Here is a 15,052-nt window from a genome sequence, read left to right as displayed (position 1 = left end):
TTTCGATAAAAATGCATGTTTTCTTAATTTGATGGCTTACAGGTTTTGTGTGCTCATGCATTGCCCATGTTTATGTATGATTTTGTGTGGTTTATGTATGACTAGCTGTTTTACCCAGTAGGATCTTGCTACGGGCACACAGGATTTTTGCCCGGGGCGCCGCCGCCATCCGGAGGGCGCCACCGCCGTGGCAAGATCCGCTGCTGGTGGTGCCCCCCCGATGCTGTGCTGTCACTGCTGTGCATTGCGCGATGACGTAATCTCGCACTGCACGGCATTGTGGGACTGCCACAGAGACGTTAGGGGTCATAATTGACCTCTAGTGTCTATGCTGAGCTATGGGAGAAACGTCATGACGTCTCTCCCATAGATCAGAGGAGCGGCGCCGGCGGCAGCCGGAGACGGAGGTCAGCAGCGGCCGGGAATCAGGAGTGGGGATGGTGAGTATTAATTATTTTTTTATTTTTTCTTGTAAGCGGCACAAACGGGTGCACAACTCTACAGGGGGCACAACTCTACAGGGGGCACAACTCTGCAGGGGCAGAAACAGGAGAACAACTCCACAGGGGGCCTACCTGACCACGCCCCTTTATGAAGCCACACCCCTATTTTTGCATGGGGCACCACAAGGGCTAGAACCGGCCCTGGTTTTACCCGTACTTCGCATGGGAGTTTCTGATTTTCACAGGTTGGTAAATCTATAGAGAGGTAAATTTGAGACGTCTTCATGTAAGTAAATATTAATCCATGGTTCCCGGCGTTACCCAAGGAGCACCCGTAGCAGATACGTTAAAAAGTGACTGGGCCATTTTTTTTTTACACTCTTTATTTATTCAACAAGAGCCAATTGGACATACAGAAAAATATATGCAGATATCATTGAAGATATAGCTCTCAATTTTACAAATCAGAAAAAACATATTACAAAATGAAGTTAAAGAAAACAAATCAAAAGAAAGGGGGGGAGGTCAAAAAGAAGAAAAGAGAAAGCAAGATAATAGAAAGAACAGTTACTGGCGGTAAAGTATACAGTAGTAGCATGTAGTAAAAACGATGTGGGGAGCCGTGGGGAGGGCCCGAGAGCAAAACGTCAAAGGTTCATGAATAGTTTTTGAAAGAGTTGGCAATTAACTAGGGTAAGGCTAGCTTGCTGATAACCAGGGGTCCCAAACTAAATTGAACTTATGGGGGCAGTCATGGAGATAGTATATAATCTTCTCCATATTGACAAGAAACCATATATAGTTGTTTAATAGAGCTTGCATGGTAGGAGAGGAGGGTGATTTCCGACTGGACCATTTTTGTAGTTTATTACATTCTACACACTGCAGGTGCAATCCAAAATTTTGATCCGATCTTGTCTGTTTGGGCGTTATCATTCACGCAACCCAAGCCAATCATCAGTAATGTCGTCATAATGTCAACCCCTTTTCATCCCCTCAAAATTCTAATTATGTAGTTTTTCTATTTCCCACCTGAAGAATACCTATGTTACATTTCAGCTAATCTTAACACAATACGACTATTTTCATTGCGCCCATCTTTAAGTTTAAGTTCACTAACCAACCCCTAAAAGAATTAGCGTGAAGATCCATAGCCTATATGTTAACGGACAGTGTAAGGAACGTATCAATTTTCAAAATGTGATCAGCTTAGCGACCATGAAAACTATGGATTTGACACTAATGTCGGTCATTTTGGACATTTAATTTTTCTCCCCACCCCCTACAGTATTTTTTTCCAGATTGTAAATCATATGTGTACCAAGTTTGGTGTAAATTGCACCAGCCATCCCAGAGTTATGCCCAAAAACTATGGATTTTTACATGTCACCCCCTTCCCACTCCCACCCCTAGGAGTGCTAGGGGTGTCTTACCCCCCACAGTATTTTTGTTTCCAGATTGTAAGTCATATGTGTACCAAGTTTGGTGTAAATTGCTCCAGACATTCCAGAGTTATCCTCGAACATACATACACACATACCAGTGGCGGATCTTGCCACGGGCAAGCAGTACTTTTGCCCGGGGCGCCGCCTTCCGGAGGGCGCTGGCGCCATCCGGAGGGCGCCGCACCGTGGCAAGATCCGCCACTGCTGCCCGCTGTGTCCCCGTCCGCCTCCGCTGCCCGCTGCCGTCCCCGTCCGCCTCCTGAAGGGAACTAGACGCTATGCGTCTAGTTTCCCTTCCTGGAGAGTAACTTTGCTGAGCGGTGCGCGATGACATCATCGCGCACCGCACAGCAAAGGTCCTCTCTACGAAGGGAACTAGACGCATAGCGTCTAGTTTCCCTTCGTGGAGAGGACCTTTTGCTGTGCGGTGCGCGATGACGTCATCGCGCACCGCTCAGCATTCAAGCGGCGCTTTTAATGTACAGGGGGCGTAATTGACCACGCCCCCTGTATTAGGCCACGCCCCATTTCCTGCCCGGGGCGCAGAGCGCCCTTGAACCGGCCCTGACACATACATCCATTTTTTAAGTATATATATATAGATTTTAGGTGGTTTATGTATCATTTGTCTGGTTTATGTATGATTTGTATGGTTTATAATTTGTGTGTTTTATGTATGATTTTGTGTGGTTTATGTATGATTTGTATGGTTTATAATTTGTGTGTTTTATGTATGCTTTTGTGTGGTTTATGAATTATTTGTGTGGTGTACTGTATGTATGATTTTATATTGATTTATCCTTGTGACTATTATACAAATAAAATAGTCACCTGAGCCCACTCCCACCCCACTTACCCCAGCGTAATTGTCTCCTCTCTCCCACACCATGGTGGGATCGTTAGCGGAGATCTCAGGACCTACCATTCACCATTATTACAGTATATAGTCATATTTTATTTACTGCATTCTTGTACTTTGGCTGCACAGCGCCGCACAATCTGTGGAGCCATATAAATAAATGATGATCATTATTTCCGTATGTCTTAATAAAATGATGCCAAATGTGTGTAATGAGAACGTGAGTAAAAGGATTTGTGGTCTCTCATTAATTACTGATCCTACAGTGTATCTGACCTTTTACACAATTTTCACTGCAATCACCATAGACCTCAGTCATTAGCTAAAAATAAGTAAATCATTAATCTTTATTGAATTGTACTTGACAATAAGTGCCACTGACTACTGGCTTCCAGTGTATACTTAGATCATTATGGAGAACTGTGCTTTAATAAAGAGGGAGCTGGGCACGCTGATATCGACATTCTGAAAGAATAAATGCAACTGGTCTACGTGATGTATATGGTTTCTAAACCTGCGACCGCCCAAAGGAAACATTACAGTATACAGTAAGTATTTCATTTTCTGAAAACGGTTTGCGCACATCAAATTCGGGTTGGGTATGGGTGGCCGGTGTTTGGGATCCTGCCGGGATCCTGGGGTTTAGAATGCTGGCAGGGGGATGGCAAGCGCAACGAAGCCGCTTGCAGGCTCGGTGGCTCGCTGCGCTCGACACAGGTTCTATTCCCACTCTATGGGTGTCGTGGGAATAGTCCCTGTTAGTCGGCATGCCGACTGTCGGCATTTTGAGGGGTCGGGATGCAGGCGTCTCCTGGCTGCCAGTCATATAACTACATCCCTCAGATTCCACGCAACAGTGATAATATTTAGTTTCACTGGGGTACATGGGCATAGCAGAGAACACTATGGTAGGGGTCAAGGGTCAACATACAAAAGCTAGGACAAGGGTCAACATTAAAAAAGCTACACTTTGTTGTTATTTTGCTGTTTTCTGCCCTGTGGTCCAAAGACAGAGGACAAATGAGGTTCCGGGAACACCCACAGGGTTTCAAACAGTCTGGGGTTGCTTTTCAGATAGATTTTCAAAGATGCTTTGTACATAAAAATAGCAACAATGTGTAATAAGTGATCATTTTAAAGGCTGTAATTGTTACCCTGATTAGCAGCCCAGCAGGAATGTCTCCCCTGAGACTTCAAATTATGACAGAAACCTCTCATAGACACAGCTGCTTTCCATGTGCCCATGATGAAGTGTCTGAGATACATTCACTACTTGGTGCACATAACACAACTGGCACTGCTAAACTGTAAGACAAAGCTGTAACAGTGTACACAAAGAATCAGAATGTGCAACACAAGAAATTGCGTCATACTGTATCCATGTCCTGTGGGCGGTCTCTTCAGGACCGACACCTGGATCATCTGTTAGATAAACAATGAGCGGGCACCAGTACAGGGTACAATAGATCAGTCATTGATCTACAATTAATTCATGGTGGCTGGACCCTCCTTTGGACACTTTGGAGCAAGACGACACTATGCTTTTAATTTTAGGTCATAGGGGCCCTCCCTATCTTAAGTGACCCAAAGTCTCAATCCAACTCTTCGTCCTGAACTGATCATTCATTTGTAATGTGGTCTGAAGGGATGGGCTTACTATGCTGCTGGGCTCCACCACACTTTTTGGGATGTTGCTTGTTATTAGCAATGAGATATCACTGACTGCGGCTATGTAGGTGACCAAACATATCACACATGCAGGAAATTAGCAAAGAGTTTACCCCTCAACAATTCATACCGTCCTGTCCATGTTTTACTACGCAGCAAAGTCATAGACGACTTCGGGGTCAGATGCGCAGGGCTTAATGAACCCCAGTTGGTCTGCTAGGGAATCAGAGACCACCCAAATGTGGACAATCCATTTAATAGTTTTCTATACTAGAAATAACAGCAAATCTCTTAATCCCCAATTACCACTTTCTATGGAAGAGTACATCTGAAACTGACTTGTTTTCAAAACAGCTAAAAGCACATAGCAAACCTTAGGAAATAAAAAGATGCAAACATGAGCAGAAAGTACAGTCAACAATATAAGCAAACTGGAACAAAGGATAAATTAGTCTACAATAAGACAGAAAAGTATGAAACACAGCTGGGAAGAGATAACAGAAGGAGTTGCGTGCAGTCGTCTGTATCCAAATTAAGTAAACCATGTAGAGTACAAACTCCTGAACTACTGATCACCAGAAGTGTTTGATCCAGCCCAGACTAGTGGTTGGAAGAACTTTGATCATTGGGGAACTCTATTCCACCATATATCGGCCAGATGTAATGAAGTCCAAATGAAGTCAGAGTATGGCGGCCATGCGGTATGCCGCCCAAATTCAGACCTTTTTTTTAAAAAGGGCAATCATGTTCAAGGCATGGTCTAACCTTGTTCATGATTGCCCCTTTAAAAAAATATCCAAGTTCGGCCAACATCCCGCACGGCCGCCGATCTCGGACTTTATTACATCCCGGACATGGTCATCCTGCCCACACATTATGTACATATTGTGATGATACAGTGTAATTAGCGGAGTACACGGATGTACTGGAGCAGTGTCTAGTGCTTTAATTGGGTTCCAAACACAGCTTTTCCAGTGAATAAATTAAATGGTGCTTTACGGTCAGCATTCAACATAGATGAACATAAAATAACACACAGACTGGCCCTTATGTAGGGCACAATGTCATAGCTTCGCCCCTCAGTATGCTTGGCAGCAAGTTTGCAGACAAAGTCTCTCTCGCATAAAGTGTCAAAGTCTCACAGTCTGGTCTGCTTCCTTGCAGGGTAACGTAGGCTCCAGCCTGGTTTCGAACGCTGCCACAGCTCCACAAATGCAGTGTCAGAGATTAGTGGTCTTCCCTGTCTTCTACAGGTATAGATACTGTCCTCCTGGCACCACCAGTGGCTTCCAAGCACACATTGGTCTCTGACTGCAGTCCCACCTAGACTCTGTGCAAAAGGTAGCTCTCCTGGCTGCAGGAGTCTTCCAGACTGACTCACTCTCCAGCTGCGGCCATTAGGTGTGCTTACACCTGCCTTTTCTTGGCTGTGTGGGCGGATCTCTCCAGCCACACACTAAAACAGCTGCTCATCAGCGCCATCTTTGGTGACACTGCCACAATATGTACAAAAGTACATATTCTAATTAATTCAGTGGTGGAACAGTCCATTTATAAGGAACAATACAGCTCTCCCCTTCAATCTAAAAGTTGGAAATATGTTGCTTATTTTACTTTATCTACAACTTGACTGATATATATACATACATATATATATATATATATATATATATATATATATGTTTTTGTTTAACAATGTGGTCACACACATTCCTCCTGCACCACAGAATAGTAGAATGCAATTATTTAATGTCTTCATTTATAATGTTTTCTGTGCTCGCATTTCTCTTGCATCCCGGGTTCAGCTTGTTTGATCTAACCTGTGTCAGATGATTCCCTCAGGTGTGTAAAAGCTGCTATGCATGGGGACGGCCTTGTCTATAAAAGTATGTGTGTAGGCCATCTTCACATCAGAAAGCATAGGTCATGTATGGTAATGGTCACATTTACACTTCTGAGTAATAGTATAGTGCTGACCCAATAGGGAGAGTTTGGTGTTCTTTATCATCTTAGCATACAGTGTATTGCAATATGTGGGACTAGCATCCTCTGCTTTTATATAGACTATAGCTTGGACTGCACATTGTATGCTTGGTGAGTGCACAGTTTCTAGGATTAAACGTCTCCTCCCCTTTTTAACCACATAACTGCTGTGTTGTTTTTGTCATTTTTCTATTTTATTTAATTAGGTTTAGAACATATTTTTAAAAATATATTCAAATATTTAACTAAAACAATATGCAAAGGAGTTGTCTTGCACAACATCATTTGCATCGATCCCCCAGCAGCAACAGATCCATAGTGACAATACCCTCCAACCCCTCTAAGTGTGATAGAGCACCACTGGCATATGCCCCAAACCCATAGGTGTCCATTAATTCCCCCTCCTCCTTCTTGTGCCATTGCCTGTCCACCACTAATGCAGAGGGCAGCGGAGTACGTGTCAGGGGAGACTGGTCAATGCAGCTACACATCAGCGTATTAGTACTCGGGAAGGGGAGCCTATGTTTCCCTCCTCACACTTTTTTTGATTTTCGGCACATGTGCCCCAGAGTGCAGCTGGCACGGCATTCCGAGGCACGCCATTATGGAATCGTTTTGCACATATGCAGGACAGACTGCCTCAGGAACATACGGGGGGGGGGGGGCAGCGGCACGGCATCAATATTGAAGCTTACTGCAGCTTACTTACAGTACATGCCAGGTAAGCTGGGAAACAATCCTCAGGTGAACCGTGGCACAATCACCTCCTTAACCAGAGCACATACTGCAGGACAGCATCTTGGGAGAAATATACCTGCCCTACCAGACTTTACCACACTCCCACTCACACTATGTATATATGTGCAATCCCAGGGGCTTCTATGGTCTATTTTATTAACTGAACCAATGCTCATGAGAATGCAGCCCCACAATGGGGCAGGCAACAGTATCATGACTGAGGTGATAAGTAGATATGTTAAACCCACAACACTGGATACAATTATTGTGTAGGTGCCAGATGCATGCTACATTTTATACAGTCTGTCCTCACATGTATGAAGAAACAGCAAGATTTCATACACACTAATAATACATGTTAGCATGTGCACACAGGTCTGTCTTCTGTCTGTCATTGTGTTTCCTGATTGTCTGCTTCAATTTCTCTTCCACTTCACAATATAAATTATCTTCTGGGGTTCTGTTCCATCTCGTTAGAGACGCAGCAAGCGGCATCCCTGTCAGTATTGATATAACACACTCCCACTTGCTAATAATGTCTTCCTAAAGATCTCCGCAAGTATATAAAGGAGAACTCCAGTATGCGGGCGATATCAGTCACAATAATATTGGATTAATGTCAGAGTGGAAAAAGTATTATGACCTGTAATTTCCAACCTGGAGGGAATATAATTGTTTCTGGGTTCAACTAAGCAATGGGTGGCTGAAAGGTGTTATTCAATAGTTTGAGTGCCACCTGTTCCCATTATGTATGACACTTGCCACGCCCAAATGCATAGGGGTTTAGATGTGTAAAGGTGCTAAGTATTGGGCGCTATTGAAACTGCAGTTCGGTCGCACAAATGCCTGACTTTTTGCAGATCTCTGCTTGCTACTTCAGGACTTAGTGAGCAGAAATAATGGGTGCCAACAGCACTTGAGCTCAAAAGCATAACAATTGAATAGCTCACCTTGGGCGCTCAAATATAATGGAATTCCCTCTTATCAAGCTTAAGACCCATACAGGGTCGGACTGGCCCACAGGGGAACAGGGGAAACCACCAGTGGGCCCTACTGCCTGTGGGCCCTCCTCCTCTCTAAGATCAAGTTCAAGACTATCCTAGTGCACTGGATTTATGCATTATACATATGTTACATTATACTTCACAATAATTTGGTTTATTATATATTTACCAAGGGGCACAGAACATGTAATGGTTAGCCAAACCTCTGTGGTGGCTGGCCACGCCCCCACTGGAACCTGGCTACACCTTTAAGCATGGGCCCCTACAGCAGCATTCCCCCAGTGGGCCCTTCATGCCCCAGTTCGACACTGGACCCATACACAATAAACGAGTCCCCGCCTACAGTGAAATTGGCGGTGGTGGGAACCCGGCGGGGTGCCGATAGTGGTGGGGAAGGGAGCGACAGAAGGGGAGTGGGCGGGGGGAGCAGCGGCCATGCTGCAGCCATAGCATGGCTGTCGTTAACGAGGACCTGCCTGGTCTGTACATGTTCAGACGAGGGAGGAGGTCGTTAACGGCGTGCAGGAGCGTGCATCGTTAACGACAATGAGTGTACACACTATGCGATATTGTGAACAATATCGCTCCGAAAGCCCTTTCGGAGCAACATTGTTCACAATATTGCCTAGTGTGTATGGGGCTTTAGATGTGTGAAAAAGCCACAGCATCAAGCAGCACATTGTTTTTTAAATATAAAAAAAAACATAAAAATGTAAATATGTTTCCTTTCTTACCTTATTAAAGAAGTATTGTGTTGTGACGGCAAAAACTACAAAGCCACAACTCGCTTTCTTAAATTCCTCTCGGACACAAACAAGTTCCTTAGTCTGTTCCTCGTATTTCTCCTTCAATCTCTGTACAATCTGCCGATCTGCGTCCCGGCTCTGAACCTCTGACTTGGCTGCATAGCCGTTCTTTGCAATGGTTGGTTTCAGCTTGGGGTGTCCTTGAAGGCAAAACCAGAATAACAAGTTGTAACATACATATTTTGCTAACCTGTGTTTTCAAACTCCCATTTACTAATAGACATTATAAGCCATAGAGTAATTTAAATGGGTACATTTAAAAAGAAAAAAAACTTTTGAGGTAATTCAATTTATCAACACAATGTAACAATATCTGAAGAAAATCAAACTGTCCTACATTATTGTATCATCTTGCCATTGGTGACTTCTGTCTCTAGCACGCCACTGCACAGTACCAGCCATTGGTAAAGAAAGAGGTCAATGGGCCTAAATTCAGACTGATTGCTCGCTAGCTATTTTTTGCAGCACTGCTAACAGATCGTCGCCGCCTATAGGGAAGTGTATTTTTGCTTTGCAAGTGTGTGAACGCATGTGCAGCCGAGCTCTACAAAAAAGTTTTGTGCAGTTTCTGAGTAGCTCAGAACTTACTCAGCCGCTGCGATCACTTCAGCCTGTTCTGGCCCGGAATTGACGTCAGACACCCGCCCTGCAAACGATTGGACACGCCTGCATTTTTCCAAACCCTCCCAGAAAACGGTCAGTTGACACCCACAAACGCCCTCTTCCTGTCAATCTCCTTGCGATCCGCTGTGCAAAAGGATTCTTCGTATAATCCATCGCACAGCAACGATCCGCTTTGTACCCGTACAATGCGCAGTTCAGACCTGATTGCAGCGCAGCAAAAAAATTAGCATGCGATGAGGTCTGAATGACCCCCAATATTAGAAAGGAGCAGACTGCTACAAGTGGTTGTGGCTGTGCTAATACGTAAAAAGGTAACGTCATTTGTCTCTGCAGTAACGTAACCCACTTTCTAACAGTACTGTAAAAAAAAAAAAAAAGTGTGACATTATGCAGAAAAATGTAAATGAATACAGGTTGAGTATCCCATATCCAAATATTCCGAAATACGGAATATTCCGAAATACGGAATTTTTTGAGTGTGAGTGAGATAATGAAACCTTTGTTTTCTGATGGCTCAATGTACACAAACTTTGCTTAATACACAAAGTTATTAAAAATATTGTATTACATGACCTTCAGGCTGTGTGTATAAGGTGTATATGAAACATAAGTGCATTCTGTGCTTAGACTTGGGTCCCATCACCATTATATCTCATTATGGTATGCAATTATTCCAATATACGGAAAAATCCCATATCCAAAATTCCTCTGGTCCCAAGCATTTTGGATAAGGGATACTCAACCTGTATTTATACAGCCTGTATTTACTTATCTGCATCATAATTTTATTTTAAGTTTAGGTATGTTAATTCCTATCTGTGATTTAACTGACCAATACAGTTCTTAGGTATTTTGCATTTAGATCTCATGTATAATATGTTTTTTCTTTAGTGTATGTACTACAGTGTATTCACATTTATTTAATAATGAACTTATTTGCAACTAATCATAAGGGTTAATTACCCTTTCTTTGATTGTTGTTAATATTATCCCCCTGGGCTGGTATCTTTATATTCTTTATATTTTAAACACACATTGGAGGTTGTAAAGCTGTGTGTTCTTCACATACTGTACATTAACTGTTGGTTTAGAAAATATACACAATGCTACATTTTGAGTGAGTTAAGTGCTGTGATGGGCACTAGGATTCATTCTCTATAAACCCAATAAGATTGGTAAGGCTCATTTTAATGAATTTACAGCCGGATTAATGTAAGATTAGTCAGGGAGCAGGAAAACTGTGGAGAAGTTTGTTAGCAGTAACACTGCCAGGAGGCATCTTAGCAGCTGCAGACTGATACATCTAGAAAGGAGTTTATGCAGCGCTGTCCAAGCTTATGGTGCTGAAATCAGAGTGGGAAATTGGAATCCATCTCCTTTCATCACTTTCACTGCAAACCTACTAACTGGTAACCCACTGTCACAGTGCAGTGTGCACAAAGCAGACACAAACACAATGCAAATGAATACATGTTGTCATGGAAATGCACACTAGTATGTAATTAGTGGGGAAGGTGACATATGCTATAATGAAAAATTAACTATTAGTGTGCTGTCCTGTGTTAGTCACTTCTAACCTAACAACTGCGGTGCTGATAGAGTTCACACCTAGGCAGCTCCCATGAGTCGGAGTATTACTGAAGAAGTGAAATTGTAAAGTGAAAACTCAACAGTCACTTCCAGGAGCTATTCTCACTGCTATCATGGGGCTCACCTGTCACTTCTCTTCAGTGGGCTAAACAAACATGGTATGCTAAAATCTAATGCCTTCAGCTTGAATTTCCTTTTGCAATGTGGAATTCTAAGTAATGTAAGTCTTTATTGGGCCAAACTAGGATACAATGCTCCTTGAACTAAGAGTTGAAAGCTCCTAAGTGTATGTATATGGCTTTCAAGCAGTGGCGGATTCTACCTTTGGGCTGCATGACTGCAGCCCCCCAGGTAAAATACGCCTGGTGGTCCGTGAGAATGCACTGGCTTTACTGTAACTGGCAGTGACTTCCTATTGGAAGTCCTAGCTATCAGTCTCCAGCAGGACAGGCAGTCCCACTGGGAGGTCTTTCCTCCTTCCGGGACTGCCAAACCGGCCTGAGATTGGCAGAGAGCTGGCTTCCTGTAGGAAACCACTCCCTGCCTAGCCAGCTTCTATAGACTGTAGCTGATGCAGGACATAGAAGCCAGGGTTTGTGCATGTGCACTGAAGACACAGCTTGTGCGCACATGCTGGCACCTGGCGCCTGTCCTCTCCATTGCGTCGGCGCTGGGATGCGGGAGGACTGTCCTCATGGCAGCCCCCCTACCTCAAAAAGGTAAGAGCCGCTGCTGCTTTCAAATCAGGTTGTTCGATGAAGGCCATGGGAGAGATGTATTAAAACTCCTGAAGAGGCAAGTGAAGAAGTTGCCCTTAACAACCAATCAGATTATAACTATCATTTATCTAGTACATTCTATGAAATGAAAGCGAAAATCTTGATTGCTGTGGGCAACACTTCCACTTGTCCTCTTTAGGTTAGATAAATCTCTCCCCATTTCACATAATGGGTTGTTACCATATAGGTAATTGATCAACAAATTATCAATTAATAGGTAATATTAGGATTAAAGGATAGGGCAGTTGTTCAATTCAAAATAAGAACTGCTAGTGTCATGGCTGAGGTTATTTGTGAAGCCGGTCTAGGTCTGGCCTCTGGGTCTGGACTTGAGAGTTGCGGACAGAATTGCGCAGGCTTAAGATATGATCTCCTCATGCAGACTTGGTAGTTGGTTGAGGAACATAGGAGAGGAAGTGACCCGCTATTTGGGTGCTCAAACACTGGTGGCATGAACCACCAGTGCAATGGATAGCTGGATGGTCACTGATAACAGAAGTCTATGAAGACTAGCAGAAGGAATGTTGGGAGTTACCAGCAGACAGGTTGGCAGAAGGCTGGGTGGAACCAGCACAGCAGGTTTTCCAGATGCTGGATGGAACCAGCGGAGTAGAGTTTGCTAAGGATGCTGTGTGGAGTCATCAATGCAGGTTTTCCAAAGTGATGGACGGAACCAGCAGCACCGGTTGTCTGAGAATGCTGTGTGATGTCAGCAATGCAGGTTTTCCGAAGTGCCGGATGGAACCAGCAGGGGTTCCAGTCTATAGATAGTTAAAAGATAGATGGTCATTAGGTAGACAGCATACGGTCGACAGTCAAAAGATAGACAGGGTCATAAGTCAGACACACAATTTTTTTTTTTCTGTGCCTCTTTACAACTTTTGCCTCATTTACTATCCATGTCACAAACTATTACCTTTTAGTAAAGTTGTGGCGAGTGAAGCGGAGCAGAGCGAGACACCAAGCCCAAAGAGTAGCGAGCCCAAAAGGGGACGAGTTTCACCAAATATGGGTTAAAAACACAAAAAATATATATATTTTTTTTTTGTGTCTGACTTATGACCCAGTCTGACTTTTGGCTGTCTGACTTTTGACCCTGTCTATCTTTTAACCGTCGACCATATGGTGTCTACCTAATGACTGTCTATCTTTTAACTGTCTATGTGCTATACCACACCCAACCAGCAGCACAGGTTTTCTGAGAATGCTGTGAGATATCAGCAATACATTTTCCGAGGTGCTGAGCGGAACCAGCAGTACAGGTTTTCTGAGAATGCTGTATGATATCAGCAATGCAGTTTTTCTGGACGCTGGTTGGAATCAGCAGCACAGGTTTACTGAGAATGCTGTGAGATATCAGCAATGCAGGTTTTCCGGATGCTGTACAGGTTTTCTGAGAATGCTGTATGATATCAGCAATGCAGTTTTTTCCGGACGCTGGTTGGAATCAGCAGCACAGGTTTACTGAGAATGCTGTGAGATATCAGCAATGCATGTTTTCCGGATGCTGGTTGGAACCAGCAAGGTACAGATGCCACGGTAGTATTCAGAACAGTCTTTAGATGCACTGGGATGGCACACACATGCACCTGGACACTCTTGTAATGATGTAATAGCGGTATGTCCCTTTAAGAGCAGCTAGGGAGTCAGCTAGTACTAAGATGGAATTAGTACAATTACAGCTGGAGATTCAGGAGCTCTACACAGACTAAGAAACAACAAAGCACTGACAGCTTACCAGTGCTGGGACTTGAAATTTATACCTCCTGCTCTCTGCTGACTGGCTGAGGGATTCACCTGACGAGGAAGTGATTCCGGATTGGGCCCAGGAATGTCAGATGACCAGGATCTGTCATGGTGCCGTCCATTGCTGGTTTTGGAGGGAACTCCGGTGTGGTGAGGCATAGGGCGTTTTCTAAGGCTACCGGATCCATCAGCGCTGACAGAGGAGCCACAGTGTAGTGGCTGACCGCGCAGGATGCCAGGATACCGCACAGATGACTGAGCACGCCAGAGCTTGCGGCGGAGGTAGGGCTGAAAGCCTCAGTTTTGTGACAGCTAGGAATTGATCAATGCTTATAAATGCTTTTAACCCCTGTGAATAGTTTATATATAGTGTTTTTCTTCGTATCAAAAAGTTGAATAGATACATTTATGCATATAAACGAATGCAGTGTAATTTATCAAATAGAAAATTAGGGAGGTAATCTTAAGTTTTGTATGTGTATAGGTATAAACAGGTCTTCCTACAACTTTTCCTAAGGTAATCAAATGGACACTGGCATGCATGGGATGCAGTTAAATTGTTGCCGGATGGGATCCCGACAGTCGAAATACCGACGCCAGAATCCAGACCTATGGCTTAAGACAGGTGTTCAAATACCGACGGAGGTTGGGATCATGGCGTCAAAATACCAATGCCCGAAAGTTGTTACAGTGGGACGCATTTGCGCCCTGCCGCGGGGGATGGAAGGTTAGGTTTAGGCATTAGAAGGGGGGGGGGGGTAAGGTTAGGGTGCAGGGATGGGAAGGTTAGGGTTTGGTACCAGGGAGGGGGGGTTAGGGTTAGGTACTTGGAAGGGAAGGCTAGGTTTAGGCACCAAATGGGGAGGGTTAGGTTTAGGCAGTGGGAAGGGAGGGTTAGGCATCATCGGGGAGGGATAGGGTTGGGCACCCACAAGGGAGGGTTAGGTTAGGCTAGGGAACAGGGGAGGCTTAGGGTACTTTCTGGGGGGCTGTCAGGATTCTGATGGTCGTGATGCCACTGTCGGGTTTCTGACTACTGGCATCCCTTCCATCAGTATATCATACTAATTCCCTATGCAAATACATGTGGGGAGTGTGTATATGGATTTAGATCTTTATCTCAACGGAAAATACCTATGACAATTATAAATTGGGTTGTCTACGGTCCAGTGTAGGCCAAGCTGGGGGTCATGGTAACAGCAAATCAATTTACTAATTGATTATTGATAAAACAAGACCTGACCCCCCCCCCCCCCCCCCAATCGGACATGATAAATTATATCTATGTACAGTATCAAGGTGGTTACATGAGGTGTGTTGAAGAAAATACATTTTATAATGTCTTGTTGGTTACTATGAGGTAGAAC

General features: G+C 44.0%; 1 protein-coding gene across 6 annotated transcripts in view; it reads right to left on the bottom strand.

The window, feature by feature from the left end:
- The window catches only part of MTUS2 (microtubule associated scaffold protein 2), a 1,049,445-nt gene that overhangs the window by 255,662 nt on the left and 778,731 nt on the right, over window positions 1-15,052 (bottom strand). For all 6 annotated transcript variants that reach the window (XM_063951742.1, XM_063951738.1, XM_063951743.1 and 3 more), the window contains one exon: window positions 8,875-9,086. In XM_063951742.1, coding sequence (XP_063807812.1) covers window positions 8,875-9,086 — 212 coding nt within the window. The remainder of the gene's footprint in view (window positions 1-8,874; window positions 9,087-15,052) is intronic.

This window comes from Pseudophryne corroboree, chromosome 2 (assembly GCF_028390025.1).
Source record: "Pseudophryne corroboree isolate aPseCor3 chromosome 2, aPseCor3.hap2, whole genome shotgun sequence".
Taxonomy (NCBI): Eukaryota; Metazoa; Chordata; class Amphibia; order Anura; family Myobatrachidae; genus Pseudophryne; species Pseudophryne corroboree.
The sequence above is the reverse complement of the archived record's forward strand: the minus strand, read 5'-3'. Positions and strand labels throughout refer to the sequence as shown.